Consider the following 15968-nt stretch of genomic DNA (forward strand, 5'->3'; position numbering starts at 1 on the left):
GCCCTATGTAAAAAAAAATATATATATATATTTACACTACCGGTCAAAAGTTTTAGAACACCTACTCATTCAAGGGTTTTTCTTTATTTTTACTATTTTCTACATTGTAGACTAATAGTGAAGACAACAAAACTATGAAATAACACATATGGAATCATGTAGTAACCAATTTTTTTTAAACAAATCTAAATCTATTTTATATTTGAGATTCTTCGATCAGCTATCCTTTGCATTGATGATAGCTTTGCACACTTGGCATTCTCTCAACCAGCTCCACCTGGAATGTTTTTCCAACAGTCTTGAAGGAGTTCCCACATATGCTGAGCACTTGTTGGCTGCTTTTCCTTCACCCTGCGGTCCAACTCATTCCAAACCATCTCAATTTGTTTGAGGTCGGGGGATTGTGGAGGCCAGGTCATCTGATGCAGCACTCTATCACTCTCCTTGGTTAAATAACCCTTACACTGCCTGGAGGTGTGTTGGGTCATTTCCCTAATGAAAAACAAATGATAGTCCCACTCAACAGAAATCAGATGGGATGTCGTATTGCTGCAGAATGCTGTGGTAGCCATGCCATCATAAATAAATCACAGACAGTGTCACCAGCAAAGCACCCCCACACCATAATACCTCCTCCTCCATGCTTTACGGTAGGAAATACACATGTGGAGATCATCCTTTTACCCACACCGCATTTCACAAAGACACAGAGGTTGGAACCAAAAATCTCCAATTTGGACTCCAGACAAAAGGACAAATTTCCACCAGTCAAATGTCCATTGCTCCTGTTCCTTGGCCCAAGCAAGCCTTCTTATTGGAGTCCTTCAGTAGTGGTTTCTTTGCAGCAATTCGACCATGAAGGCCTGATTCACACAGTCTCCTATGAACAATTGATGTTGAGATGTGTCTGTTACTTGAACTCTGTGAAGCATTTATTTGGGCTGAAAATTTCTGAGGCTGGTAACTCTGGGTCTTCCATTCCTGTGGCGGTCCTCATGAGAGCTAGTTTCATCATAGCGCTTGATGTTTTTTTGGACTGTACTTGAAGAAACTTTCAAAGTTCTTGACATTTTCTGTATTGACTGACCTTCATGTCTTAAAGTAATGATGGACTGTCGTTTCTCTTTGCTTATTTGAGCTTTTCTTGTCATAATATGGACTTGGTCTTTTACCAAACAGGGCTATCTTCTGTATACCACATCTTCCTTGTCACAACACAACTGATTGGCTCAAACGCATTAAGAAGGAAAGAAATCCCACAAATGAACTTTTAACAAGGCACACCTGTTAATTGAAATGCATTCCAGGTGACTACCTCATGAAGCTGGTTGAGAGAATGCCAAGAGTGTGCAAAGCTGTCATCAAGGCAAAGGGTGGCTATTTGAAGAGTCTCAAATATAAAACATTTTTTTATTTGTTTTGCACTTTTTTGGGTTACTACATGATTCCATATGTGTGATTTAATGTCTTAACTATTATTCTACAATGTAGAAAATAGAAAATATAAAGAAAAACCCTGGAATGAATAGGTGTTCTAAAAACTTTTGACCGGTAGTGTATATTTTGATTTGTCTGCCAGTAAGTTTAGAGAGCAAATGTACAAAATGAAATTATAATGTGCTAAACCCATTCATGTCCGTTATGGACATAAATTGGTTTAGCACATACTGTAGATTCCGCATTAGTAGCACTCCATTAAAATCTACCTTAGCCATCAGCACAAGGGTAAGCATGACCGCCTGAAGGATCTTTGTAAATGTAGTTCTATTACTTCATGGCATTGACAAAACCACAAGCCCTACAGGTCAATTCGACTGCGGACGCGGAAGTGAATGAATTCGTAGTTTGAAAAAGTTTTCATGACAGCAGTATTGTTAATTTTCTGACTCATTGCTTGTGCCTGTGAATTCCTCATTCGGGATACCAAAGGTAAAACAGCGCTTTATCTAATAATTTACGACTATTTGGTGAACAGTAAACCGTCGTTTAAAATGGTTAGAAATTAATTTCTGTAAGCTTAGAAAGCTTGGCTAGCTAACAAGCGTACTGTAACGTTAGCTAGTTAAGTTCAGCGTGCGGTATTACATTTCTTTATACTAACAGCTATCTGAAATATTGTAGTGTGCCCTGTGTACTAGATAGAAAACATATTGCTATTATAATTATAACTAATGCTCCAACTTGCTATGGTATGATAGGGCTACACGGTTGTCTGTAAAAATAGTGAATTCTGTTGCTGGGCCTTTTATTTCTAGGTAACGTTAACTAGTTACACAGTTGAAAACCTGTTTTCAGTCATGCATTCCTTATGTTACTTAGTCTGTGACTCTGCCTGTCTGACTGTCATGGTAGAGAAAATCATGGCATGTCACTTAATTTGCTTTTTGGCACCACATCTTCAGAGCACCTGTCATTGCTGTTGGCTATGTTGCCTGTAACATTTTTAAATGGTGTTTTGAGGACAGTAATTTTATTCTGATTTGAACATGCCTAGCAAGGTGTACGATTGATATAGTCTCTAGCTAGAGTAGGTTTAATGTTAGGTGATATTGGCCTGGTTGACTTTTCCCCCTTTAGGTAATTTTAACTTTTTATTTCACCTTTATTTAACCAGGTAGGCTAGTTGAGAACAAGTTCTCATTTACAACTGCGACCTGGCCAAGATGAAGCAAAGAGGTTCAACACATACAGCAACACAGAGTTACACATGGAATAAAACATACAGTAGGAAAAAAAGTCTATATACAGTGTAGAGGTCGACCGATTATGATTTTTCAACACAGATTATTGGAGGACCAAGAAAAGCCGATACCGATTAATCGGTATAATTGTTTTTGTTGTTGTAATAATGACAATTAAAACAATACTGAATGAACACTTATTTTAACTTAATATAATACATCAATCAAATACATTTAGCCTCAAATAAATAATGAAACATGTTCAATTTGGTTTACATAATGCAAAAACAAAGTGTTGGAGACAAAAGTAAAAGTGCAATACGTGCCATGTAAGAAAGCTAACGTTTAAGTTCCTTGCTCAGAACATGAGAACATATAAGCTGGTGGTTCCTTTTAACTTGAGTCTTCAATATTCCCAGGTAAGAAGTTTTTATAGGAATTATTATAAGACTATTTCTCTCTATACCATTTGTATTTCATATACCTTTGACTATTGGATGTTCTTATAGGCACTTTAGTATTGCCAGTGTAACAGTATAGCTTCCGTCCCTCTCCTCGCCCCTAACTGGGCTCGAACCAGGAACACATCGACAACAGCCACCCACGAAGCAGCGTTACCCATGCAGAGCAAGGGGAATAACTACTCCAAGTCTCAGAGCGAGTGACGTTTGAAACGCCAATAGTGCGCCCCCCTCTAACTAGCTAGCCATTTCACATCGGTTACACCAGCCTAATCTCGGGAAGTGATGGGCTTGAAGTCATAAACAGCACAATGCTTGAAGCACAGCAAAGAGCTGCTGGCAAAACCCACAAAAGTGCTGTTTGAGTGAATGCTTACGAGCCTGCTGGTGCCTACCATCGCTCGCTCAGTCAGATACTTGTATGCTCAGTCAGATTATATGCAACACAGGACACGCTAGATAATACCTAGTAATATCATCAACCATGTGTTGTTTTTTTTTACCTTTATTTAACTAGGCAAGTCAGTTAAGAACAAATTCTTATTTTCAATGACGGCCTAGGAAAAGTGGGTTAACTGCCTGTTCAGGGGCAGAACGACAGATTTGTACCTTGTCAGCTCGGGGATTTGAACTTGCAACCTTTCGGTTACTAGTCCAATGCTCTAACCACTAGGCTACCCTAGTTAACTAGTGATTATGATTGATTGTTTTTTATATTATATATGCGTAGCCGAGTGATCTTAGGGGTCCGGTTAGTAGTGAGACTGGCTGGAGACACGGCTGGCTGGAGACACTAGCAAGCTAGCAGAAGGGCCTAAGAGGGATGTTGTGACGGAGGAAGTCTGTTATAGCCTCCTCATGCGGAGCTGCCTCGTCAGTTGTGATGGATTAGTAGGGTTCCGTGTGGTAAAGGGGTCAAGTCTAATTGACAAAATAGGTTTTGTGGCCCAATAAATTCAGCTAACAGTCCGATATGCTCTAGACAGCTGGCGGGCCACGGCTAGCAGATCGACATTCAGGGGGCGTCGCAACGGAGGGGCCAGTTGAATAACCCCCTCGGGCAGATTAAGTCTGTAGTCCAGTCGTGGCGGATCGGCGGGCTTCGTACCGGCAGGAAAAGGTGTCCAGGTATAGGTATTGTAGCCCAAGAGTGGCTGATGGACCTCTTCAGCTAGCCGGGAGATGGGCCTACCATGGGCTAGCTCCAGGCTAGTTGGTGCTTGCTTCGGGACAGAGACATTAGCCAGGAGTAGACACTTGGATTGCAGCTTGCTAGCCTCGATGATCCATGTGAAAAGGTTCAGAGCTTGCGGTGGGAATCTGGGGATATGGAGAGAAAATAGGTCCGGTATGCTCTGGTTTGAATCGCGTTGTGCAAACTGGCGCGAGTTTTCCGAGCTAAAGTTTAGCTGATGACCGCTAGCAGTGGTTAGCTGACTACTAGCTAGTAGTTGGGGATTCCGATTCAGAAGTAAAGAAAAATACTTTAGAAAACAGCAGATCCACACCACATTGGGTGAGGCAAGTTGCAGGAGATTATTTTGAAGTTGAGGTTTAGAAAAATATTTTTTTTAAGATATGCAAAGGAAAAAATATATAAAATAAATATACATGGGGACACGACAAAGACGTCTGACTGCTACGCCATCTTAGTTATACAATAATGGTTCCCATCTTGCCGTGGGCATGGGCGACTACTAGCAATGCAACAAAGAGCCTCATTGAGAGGGTTAAAGGAATCTGCAGGGATGTGGAGCATGCACTAGTCGGCAGCTGGGTTGATGCATCACACATTACCTTAGACACAGTCCTGCACAGAGCCCAACATTGTCTAATCATGAAAGCTTATCTGTGTATAAACTATGAATAATTTCTCACTGGGCACTGGGTTCTCCTCAGAAAAAACAAAACATTTCAACGTTACTGTGCTTTTTATAGGCCTCAGTTTGAGCTTGAATTGTTTATACAGGGATTATGTAATGGGTAGCCTGACGACACACTCAATTTTTCAGATGCTCTGTCGTTTGCTACATACTTTAGTCTGAGACTGCCGTCATTGAAGTCGTTTATGGTGAGGGGTGTTGTGGGAAAGTCATCAGTGATTGGATCGTCTCTAACCAGAGAATCAAATGACAAGCCCATCGGTTTCTGGACCCATCAGACAGCCCCGAAAATGTGTTTGCGTTCTGTGAAGGGTCTGTGATGTACTCGGATCAAGAATTGGCAGATTCGAATATGCTGAGCCGAGGGGCATCGGTCTATGGTCCGTGACGGGAATGGGCAAAAGCGATGAGGGAGGAGCAGCAATCTCCACCGCTCGGTCATGTTGTCAACAAGGCAGCATGGTCCAGAAACATACATCTCTTTTCCATAAAATATGTTTGAATTTTCAATCGCTTTCGCATGTGAAACACAGAATCCTACTTCTTACTCCACGTGCTTAATTACGTCACTTTCGTTTTGAGCCGACTTCGCTGTGGGCTTTGAACAGGGCACCTGGCTCACGCCCGGGAGGTAGCCCAGTTCCAAAACTAATGCAATTAACTTCAACCTGGTGCAAAACACACCTACCTGGGCGCCCGGACCAGTTTAATCGAATCCCTTCACTCATTCCTGGGAAGAAACAAATGTCTAGTAGAGGTCGACTGATTATGATTTTTTTTCAACGCCGATACCGATTATTGGAGGACCAAAAAAAGCCGATACCGATTAATCGGCCGATTTTTAAATTATAATTTTTTTAAATTTTTGAATGGATTTGTAATAATGACAATTACAACAATACTGAAATAACACTTATTTTAACTTAATATAATACATCAATAAAATCAATTTAGCCTCAAGTAGATAATGAAACATGTTTAATTTGGTTTAAATAATGCAAAAACAGTGTTGAAGAAGAACGTAAAAGTGCAATATATGCTATGTAAGAAAGCTAACGTTTCAGTTCCTTGCTCAGAACATGAAAACATATGAAAGCTGGTGGTTCCTTTTAACATGAGTCTTCAATATTCCCAGGTAAGAAGTTTTAGGTTGTAGTTATTATAGGACTATTTCCCTCTACACCATTTGTATTTCATTAACCTTTGACTATTGGATGTTCTTATAGGCACTTTAATATTGCCAGTGTAACAGTATAACCTCCGTCCCTCTCCTCGCTCGAACCAGCAACACAACGACAACAGCCACCCCATTGAAGCAGCGTTACCCATTCAGAGCAAGGGGAACATCCACTCCAAGGCTCAGAGCGAGTGAAGTTGGAAACGCTATTAGCGCACGCTATTAGAGCGCGCTAAGTAGCCAGTCATTTCACTTCGGTTACACCAGCCTCATCTCGGGAGTTGATAGGTTTGAAGTCATAAACAGCGCAATGCTTGACGCACAACAAAGAGCTGCTGGCAAAACGCGCGAAAGTGCTGTTTGAATGAATGTTTACGCGCCTGCTTCTGCCTACCACCGCTCATTCAGATACTTAGATAGTTGTATGCTTGTATGCTCAGTCAGATTATATGCAACACAGGACACGCTAGATAATATCTAGTAATATCATCAACCATGTGTAGGTAACTAGTGATTATGATTGATTGATTGTTTTTTTATAAGATAAGTTTAATGCTAGCTAGCAACTTACCTTGGCTTACTGCATTTGCATAACGAGAGAGGCAGGTCGTTATTGCGTTTGTCTAATTAACTGTAAGGTTGCAAGATTGGATCCCCTGAGCTGACAGGTGAAAATCTGTCTTTCTGCCCCTGAACGAGGCAGTTAACCCACCGTTCCTAGGCCGTCATTGAAAATAAGAATGTGTTCTTAACTGACTTGCCTAGTTAAATAAAGATTAAATAAAGGTGTAAAAAAAAAAAAAAAAAGGCAAATCTGCGTCCCAAAATACCGATTTCCGATTGTTATGAACTTGAAATCGGCCCTAATTAATCAGCCATTCCGATTAATCGGTCGACCTCTAGTCTGTAGGCGTAGCGTTTAGTCGGAGCAAGGAGTATGGATAGCCAGGCAATGTAATGGGAAGGAAGTCGCCAAAGTTGTAACACCGATTAGTTATACAGTATTATCAGTTTTGATAATAGCTTGATGTGAGGCAGGCCTAAATCTAACCTACTCTAACATGAAACATTTCACGCCTCAGATTTGCACCATTATTAATGTCAAAATCTTGTGTGTCGGCCTCCCGGGTGTCGCAGTGGTCTAGGGCACTGCATCGCAGTGCTAGCTGTGCCACCAGAGACTCTGTGTTTGAGCCCAGGCTCTGTCGCAGCCGGCCGTGACCGGGAGGTCCATGGGGCGATGCACAATTGGCTTAGCGTCGTCCGGGTTAGGGAGGGTTTGTCCGGTAGGGATATCCTTGTCTCATCGCGGGCCAGGCGGAGTGCACGCTAACCAGGTCGCCAGGTGCACAGTGTTTCCTCCGACACATTGGTGTGGCTGGCTTCTGGGTTGGATGCCCGCTGTGTTAAGAAGCAGTGCAGCTTGGTTGGGTTGTGTTTCGGAGGACATGGCTTTCGACCTTCGTCTCTCCCAAGCCTGTACGGGACTTGTAGCGATGAGACAAGATAGTAACTGCTAACAATTGGATACCACGAAAAGGGGGTCAAATTTTAAAAAAAGAATAATTTAAAAAATTAAAAACATCTTGTGTGTCTCTTCACCCACAGGGAACGATGGGGAGTGAGCCAGGCCCAGTCCAGATTGTGACAGTTTGCAAGGAGGATCACTCCTTTGCCTTGGACACAGAGGCTCTGGGACGGGTTCTGCTGGCACCGGAGGTCCGGGACAAACATGTGGTGGTGCTCTCAGTGGCTGGGGCCTTCCGGAAAGGCAAGAGCTTCATTCTGGACTTCATGCTCCGCTACATGTACAGGAAGGTCAGTGTTTCTGAAATTAGAACCCATGGTCCTAAGCTTCGTTCAAAGTTCAATATTTCATTGGTTTTATATCACATCCAGGTAACTGTATGTATGTGAGATGTGTGTTATACCTGTGCTCCTTGTACCCTCCATGCCTGTTAGACTGTCTGTTACTATCTGATGGCTCTATATTCCTGCAGACATACAGTTAATGCCAAAATAAAGGAAACACTGGAGCAAATGAGGAATACAAAGTATATTGAAAGCAGGTGCTTCCACACAGGTGTGAGTTAATTAAGCATTTAATCTCCCATCATGCTTAGGGTAATGTCTAAAAAGGCTTTGCAGGCCATTATTTTGGCTACAGTGCCTTGCGAAAGTATTCGGCCCCCTTGAACTTTGCGACCTTTTGCCACATTTCAGGCTTCAAACATAAAGATATAAAACTGTATTTTTTTGTGAAGAATCAACAAATCAAACAAATCAAAAACTGAAAAATTGGGCGTGCAAAATTATTCAGCCCCTTTACTTTCAGTGCAGCAAACTCTCTCCAGAAGTTCAGTGAGGATCTCTGAATGATCCAATGTTGACCTAAATGACTAATGATGATAAATACAATCCACCTGTGTGTAATCAAGTCTCCGTATAAATGCACCTGCACTGTGATAGTCTCAGAGGTCCGTTAAAAGCGCAGAGAGCATCATGAAGAACAAGGAACACACCAGGCAGGTCCGAGATACTGTTGTGAAGAAGTTTAAAGCCGGATTTGGATACAAAAATATTTTCCAAGCTTTAAACATCCCAAGGAGCACTGTGCAAGCGATAATATTGAAATGGAAGGAGTATCAGACCACTGCAAATCTACCAAGACCTGGCCGTCCCTCTAAACTTTCAGCTCATACAAGGAGAAGAATGATCAGAGATACAGCCAAGAGGCCCATGATCACTCTGGATGAACTGCAGAGATCTACAGCTGAGGTGGGAGACTCTGTCCATAGGACAACAATATAAGTATATTGCACAAATCTGGCCTTTATGGAAGAGTGGCAAGAAGAAAGCCATTTCTTAAAGATATCCATAAAAAGTGTAGTTTAAAGTTTGCCACAAGCCACCTGGGAGACACACCAAACATGTGGAAGAAGGTGCTCTGGTCAGATGAAACCAAAATTGAACTTTTTGGCAACAATGCAAAACGTTATGTTTGGCGTAAAAGCAACACAGCTGAACACACCATCCCCACTGTCAAACATGGTGGTGGCAGCATCATGGTTTGGGCCTGCTTTTCTTCAGCAGGGACAGGGAAGATGGTTAAAATTGATGGGAAGATGGATGGAGCCAAATACAGGACCATTCTGGAAGAAAACCTGATGGAGTCTGCAAAAGACCTGAGACTGGGACGGAGATTTGTCTTCCAACAAGACAATGATCCAAAACATAAAGCAAAATCTACAATGGAATGGTTCAAAAATAAACATATCCAGGTGTTAGAATGGCCAAGTCAAAGTCCAGACCTGAATCCAATCAAGAATCTGTGGAAAGAACTGAAAACTGCTGTTCACAAATGCTCTCCATCCAACCTCACTGAGCTCGAGCTGTTTTGCAAGGAGGAATGGGAAAAGATTTCAGTCTCTCGATGTGCAAAACTGATAGAGACATACCCCAAGCGACTTACAGCTGTAATCGCAGCAAAAGGTGGCGCTCCAAAGTATTAACTTAAGGGGGCTGAATAATTTTGCACGCCCAATTTTTCAGTTTTTGATTTGTTAAAAAAGTTTGAAATATCCAATAAATGTCATTCCACTTCATGATTGTGTCCCACTTGTTGTTGATTCTTCACAAAACAATACAGTTTTATATCTTTATGTTTGAAGCCTGAAATGTGACAAAAGGTCGCAAAGTTCAAGGGGGCCGAATACTTTCGCAAGGCACTGTACCATGGCTATGTCCCCATAGGCTGACAATGCCCCCATACACAGGGCACGAGTGTTCATTGAATGGTTTGATGAGCATGTAAACAATATGCCCTAGGCTGTCTCGGTCACCAGATCTCAACCCAATTGAACACTTATGGGAGATTCTGGAGCGGCACCTGAGACCGGGTTTTCCGCCACCAACAAAACACCAAATTATGGAATTGTCTTGTGGAAGATTAGTGTTGCATTGTCCCTCCAATAGAGTTCCAGACACTTGTAGAATCTATGTCAAGCTGCATTGAATCAGTTCTGGCTCGTTGTGGCCCAATGCCCTTTTAAGACACTTTATGTTGGTGTTTCCTTTATTTACAGTTACCTGTATCTCTCCTTGTGACCTGAATTGTTTCATGATGTCAGACTTATTCCCAGGGCTGCTGCCAAGTCAGACCAGTCAGTAATGTGTAGTGGCGTCTGTTCCTCCAGAAGCATGGTGAGGAATGGCTGGGCCAGGACGATGAGCCCCTGACTGGGTTCAAATGGAGGGGGGGCTCAGAGCCAGAGACCACCGGCATCCAGCTGTGGAGTGAGGTCTTCCTGGTGGAGAAGAGTGATGGAACAGAGGTACTGACTCCATCATTCTAAACAATGCGCTTAGGAATGATTCTGCCATTGTGCTAGAAAGTTGTTTGGGCACTGGAACTGAAAAGTGTGCAAAGTGTAATGTTTATGTTGGTGTTATGTATTTGATTGATTGATTTCTGCCCTCTAAGGTGGCAGTATTACTGATGGACACCCAGGGTGCATTTGATAACCAGTCAACCGTGAAGGATTGTGCCACAATCTTTGCCCTCAGCACCATGACCAGCTCAATACAGGTGATCTGCTGTGCACTCATGTTATTTGTTATAATTGATGTCATAATTGATGTCAATGTTTGTAATATGGTTGTGATTGTTTGTGTCTCTCTTCCAGATCTACAACCTCTCACAGAACATTCAGGAAGATGATCTGCAGCAGTTGCAGGTCAGTCTTCCTCGGCAGCAGCATGTGTGCCTGGCTAAAGCGACATTCTGGCTGACTCCAGTCTGTGGAGGCGCTTTGATGTTGTTGGCATGATGCGTCGATTATGAAGGGGACTACTTTTACAGTGGTTGGTTCTTTGTCTCTCTCGCTGAAACCCACACACTGGGCGCTAAAACTACTTTTAACATTGGACAACAGGGAATCCAGACCAACAGTGTGTGCCTTGTTATCAACGTATATTTGTCACATACACATGTTTAGCAGATGCTATTGCAGGTGTAGCGAAATAATTGTGAGTATTTAGGAGCTCGAAGCAGAGCTGCCCTATCTGTCTTCGACATCTTGCTGCGTGGTCTGGTGTTGGCCAGGCTAGCAACATGTTCCACAGCTGGATCTTATAAAGAAGCTATCCTTTTTCCTTTCTGTGCCCCCAAATCTTTAGATGTACTGGTAAAGTAACCTGGTTGTTTGCTAGTTAATGAGGTAACATGACTGAACAAGATGTACTGGTAAAGTAACCATATTGTTAGCTAGCTAGCTAATTAGTTAACATGACTAAACCAGGTGTAAACAAAAGCCTGTGACATGGTTTATGAACAGGGTCTAAAAACAAACGTTTTGGTCCACCAGCCACGTTGGAAGGTAAATGTCCACAACAATGCTTAAATCACATCAGGATAACACTTTTGGTGTTTGGAGGGTATAGTTACCCTTTTTAATTTCAATTGTGCACCTCAAGAGACTGGTGTTTGGCTGGCAGTGTTTCTGTACATCTGCAAAAGCGGAGTTTGTATACCAAAAGACCACCTAACTGATACAAATCATCACGATATCGTATCATTTTGCCAGATAAGCCTACTTTGCAGTTAACATTAAATTTATAAAGTTTTATGGGAAAGCATTTAGAAACGACTGTTTCGACATCACTAACTGGCTACAAAGTGTAGGCACAGGCATTCTCACTTCAGAAAGTTGCAAGAAGTACAAATCACTGCATTTTTTTAAAAATTCACTGTAGTAAAATAAAATATCATTTCAACAATTATTAAATGGGTGATTTAGATTTTTTTCATGGTCGTACTGGTGCTCCCAAAATAAAATGTCAGGTCGCACAGCAAAATACCGACCAAAATGGTCGCACTTTAGAGCCCTTCATGAAGGCCACATTATTTACAGTATCTGTTTCTAATAGCAATTGCACTACCTCAAGTTAATTTAGCCATTTTTATATATACATTTTTTTTTCTTCTTGTGCATAATTAATTACACCCTGTGTGTTCTGTCTTCCTCCAGCTATTCACAGAGTATGGTCGCCTCGCCATGGATGAAATCTATCTGAAGCCCTTTCAGGCATGTGAACCAAAAGTCTTATAAATATCAAGAAAATGTTCATTGATCATTTAGGATCTAGGATCTAGACCAATTATCTTGAAGTGCATTTTGACCTTACTCACAGGCACTTTTTATGGTATAATGTTTTCTAACTTAAAGTGCCTTGTTTTTACCATACCGTGGTCTCTTTCTATTCTCCCTTTTTCCCACAGTCTCTGATGTTCCTAATCAGGGATTGGAGCTTTCCCTATGAGTATAAATATGGGCTCAACGGAGGCAGAGAGTTCCTGGATAAACGTCTACAGGTACTAGTCCCTTTTCAGGGTACAAATTTAAGTGCTTTTTGTTGCTTTGCACTGAGTAAGATACAATAGTAAATTCAACCAGGTTCAGTTATGCATTGGTGATGGTAAGCAGTATGTGTGATGTTGTGCAGGTGAAGGAGACCCAGCATGAGGAACTACAGACAGTGAGGGAACACATTCATTCCTGCTTCACCTCCATCAACTGTTTCCTGCTACCACATCCTGGGTTGAAGGTGGCCACCAGCCCCGCTTTCAAAGGCCAGCTTAGTGGTATGGCTGCCCCCTTGTTCATCTTGTTAATCCATCTAATGATAACCAATTAACTTGATCTGATTTAACCCTGTGTCTCAGATGTGGCTCCCGAGTTTAAAACGGAGCTTCGCAACCTCATCGCCACACTGCTGCACCCTAACTGCCTGGCTGAGAAAGAGATCAACGGCAACAAAGTCACCTGCAGGGGCCTGCTGGAGTTCTTCAAGGTGAGACTGCGTTCAGCCCTCTGAGCTTCTTGCCAGGTTTGTATCATTAAGTCATGTTTGACAGTGTAATGTTTGTGATTACAGGCATACATCAAGATCTACCAAGGTGAAGACTTGCCACACCCGAAGTCTATGCTGCAGGTACACACCCATTAACCTCTTAGGTTTTCCACTTTGAGAGTAAAGTAATATTCCACTATTGCTCAACAGAGGAATATAATGCTAATATTGAGGATGTTCATAAGTCTTGAGGTGTTCTTGAATGTCACTAGTCCACTGCCACTAAATGTCTCTCTCACAAGGCCACAGCAGAGGCCAACAACTTGGCAGCCGTGGCAGGAGCCAAAGACCAGTATTACAAGAACATGGAGAAGGTGGGTTTCTAATGTTGACAAAGAAAGTGTATTTTTTTCTGATAGAACAATTCCTCTTAACACTCATAAGATCTCACCTTGCATTCTCTTTTCCTCTCTCCCGCTTTTGTCCTTAAGGTTTGTGGGGGAGACCTTCCCTATGTGGCTCCTGCCTCTCTGGAGGAGAAGCACCACTTCTTCCTCCAGGAGTCCCTCCATGTCTTCTCCTCCACAAAGAAGATGGGAGGGCAGGAGTTCTGCGACCGCTACCGAGACCAGCTTGAGGCCGAGCTGGTAGAACTGTGGCAGTCTTTCACCAAGCACAATGAGGTAAGAGTCACACCAGATACATTTTTGTCAGTAAAAACATTGTATTTTCCATTTTAAATTCACTGATGATAAATTCAAGGTAGAATTATTTAAATCAACAGATCAACATTATAATTAATAGGATTTTATTTTATTTCTCTTTGAAAGTCAAAGAATGTCTTCAGTGCTTTCCGGACGCCCGCAGTGCTTTTTGTCCTTGTGTGCTTCCTGTACGTGCTGTCAGGGCTGTTGCTCTTCATCGGCCTGGCTACAATTGCTTTGATATGTGACTGTGTCTTGGGCCTGGCCATGGTCGCCATGCTCACCTGGAGCTTCATACGCTATTCGGGAAAATACCGGGGGCTGGGGGGAGCCATCGACCAGACAGCAGATGTCATACTGCAGCAGGTGAACACATCTCTATCTTCTGAATTGTGTGTGTGTGTGTGTAGGCCGATCACATTTGGTGTACAGAGTTTGCAGTTGGACTGTAAAAAAACTAAGCATAGTTATTGTTTGTAAACTTTTGTAAGAATCGACATTTTCCACCTTAGAAGTAGTTCAAGTACCCCTGTTTACAGTTTTTATTTAATGCAATTTAATCATGTCCTTTTTCTTTCAGGCCACTGTGGTATTGAACAAGTCGAGGCCAGCGGTGGCTGAGATGAGGAAATCCAGCTAGATGGCCTTGACCCTATTTATCTTAATGCAATACAACATGCACACAACACAAGCACACATCCCAGCACTAAAGCCTTACCATGCTACCCAATGGAACCAACATATGATTATAATGGCAGTGGGAGGTCAACATGATGCACATTCACCAGCATCTTTTCAATCGCACAATTTTACACTACATACAAAGGTTATATCAGTGTCTATCTAGATAAAGATTAGACTACAGTCTTACAGAGTATCTGGGGCAAGGTGCATTCTGAGACCCATGGGGTTGTTTATTCCCCTGGACCTGTTTTTAACATTGACTGACACTGCCATTCTCACACACTTCCCCTCATTTATATAGACAACCCAGTGATGTTTACGTAGAAACACTAGACCCAAGTATTGTATTATTGGACATGCCATGGATTTGAATGCATCATAATCTACGTATCCTTTCTGACCAATGCTTAGTAATAGGATGCTGGCCAGGGTGGTTTTAAGTCATGTTAGACTTAAGCAGTGTATCCTCCTGATGCAATTTACCTATGCTATGCTGTGCTGTAATGGGGTATACCAGTTATACATGTAGCCAGATCTTTTTGACTTAATGCTGGTCTCTTTATACCGCTCTGTGGCCTTGTGCACATTCCTTCCCATTCCCAGTTTTGCATTATGCACCTTATTTGCATCCCCTTTATCCATGTCAGAGATTCCTTGTACTGCTTTCTCTTCTTTCTTGATACCAAGATTGGTGACTCTAAAACACAAGCCCACTTTAGAGGCAGTGCAAGTGCTGATGCATTCCACTGTTATCTTTTAATTTTTAGACTGCTTCACTGCTTGTAACTTGACCAAAATGTTGTACGGTTCTGAACTTGGAAGGTTGGTTAAGAGATGTTAGTTGCACTTACTTGAGAAATAAATGCTCCAAAGATGTTATATGTAAGATTTTTCAATACAGATGATTGCTTGAAAGGAGATTGTGATCATTTCGAATTTATGGGAACTGTTTTCTTAACTGTTTTGTGTGTAAGCAGGTGATGGGTATTGTGAGGCGGTTCAATGACCTGTCAGCCAAAGAACTACTTATAAACATAGGGGTACAATAAAAGGCAAGAGACCTCTTCCTCAGAATCCAGATAAATCAACATAGTTCTAGAAGTTCCATTGGCTCTGACATTCCTTTTGCACATTCCATATCTATGTTCCATTCCATTGTTGAGGAGGCTACTATTGGAGGGATTCTTCCGCAATTACTATTGCACTCGCCCTCCTCTCTGTACAATTTACATTTGAACTCATTCCACAAATAAAAAATATATTACAGTAGATGCATGAAATTCATGTTTTTTTTTTTTATTAATTTCTTCCTTTTTGTTTTAATCATCTTTTGCAATGGTATTTTGTTGGGTCTTGGTTACTGAAATGTTTTAATTTTTTAAGAAAGTCATGCTTAAGCCAAATAAAATGCATAAGACCTGTGTAAGCTTGGTTGAGTTCTTGATTGGTTAATCACATATACCGATTTAACTTTGTCATGACAAAAATGTTTTACTTTTTTTTCTGATTCTGGTCTTCCTTTTGTG

The 15968-nt window shown here is 41.8% G+C and overlaps 1 protein-coding gene across 1 annotated transcript; it reads left to right on the forward strand.

The window, feature by feature from the left end:
* The first annotated feature begins 1769 nt into the window (after nt 1–1769).
* LOC110504985 (atlastin-3) lies at nt 1770–15864 on the forward strand. Its single transcript, XM_021583907.3, has 14 exons — nt 1770–1929; nt 7811–8020; nt 10399–10536; nt 10686–10790; nt 10888–10938; nt 12232–12288; nt 12483–12575; nt 12707–12845; nt 12927–13054; nt 13139–13195; nt 13357–13428; nt 13546–13737; nt 13885–14124; nt 14339–15864. The coding sequence occupies exons 2-14, from the start codon at nt 7817–7819 to the stop codon at nt 14396–14398; spliced, it is 1536 nt and encodes a 511-aa protein (XP_021439582.3). The 5' UTR covers nt 1770–1929; nt 7811–7816; the 3' UTR covers nt 14399–15864.
* Nucleotides 15865–15968: the final 104 nt, after the last annotated feature.

This window comes from Oncorhynchus mykiss, chromosome 25, assembly GCF_057628025.1.
Source record: "Oncorhynchus mykiss isolate SJ-2025 chromosome 25, ASM5762802v1, whole genome shotgun sequence".
NCBI classification, from domain to species: Eukaryota; Metazoa; Chordata; class Actinopteri; order Salmoniformes; family Salmonidae; genus Oncorhynchus; species Oncorhynchus mykiss.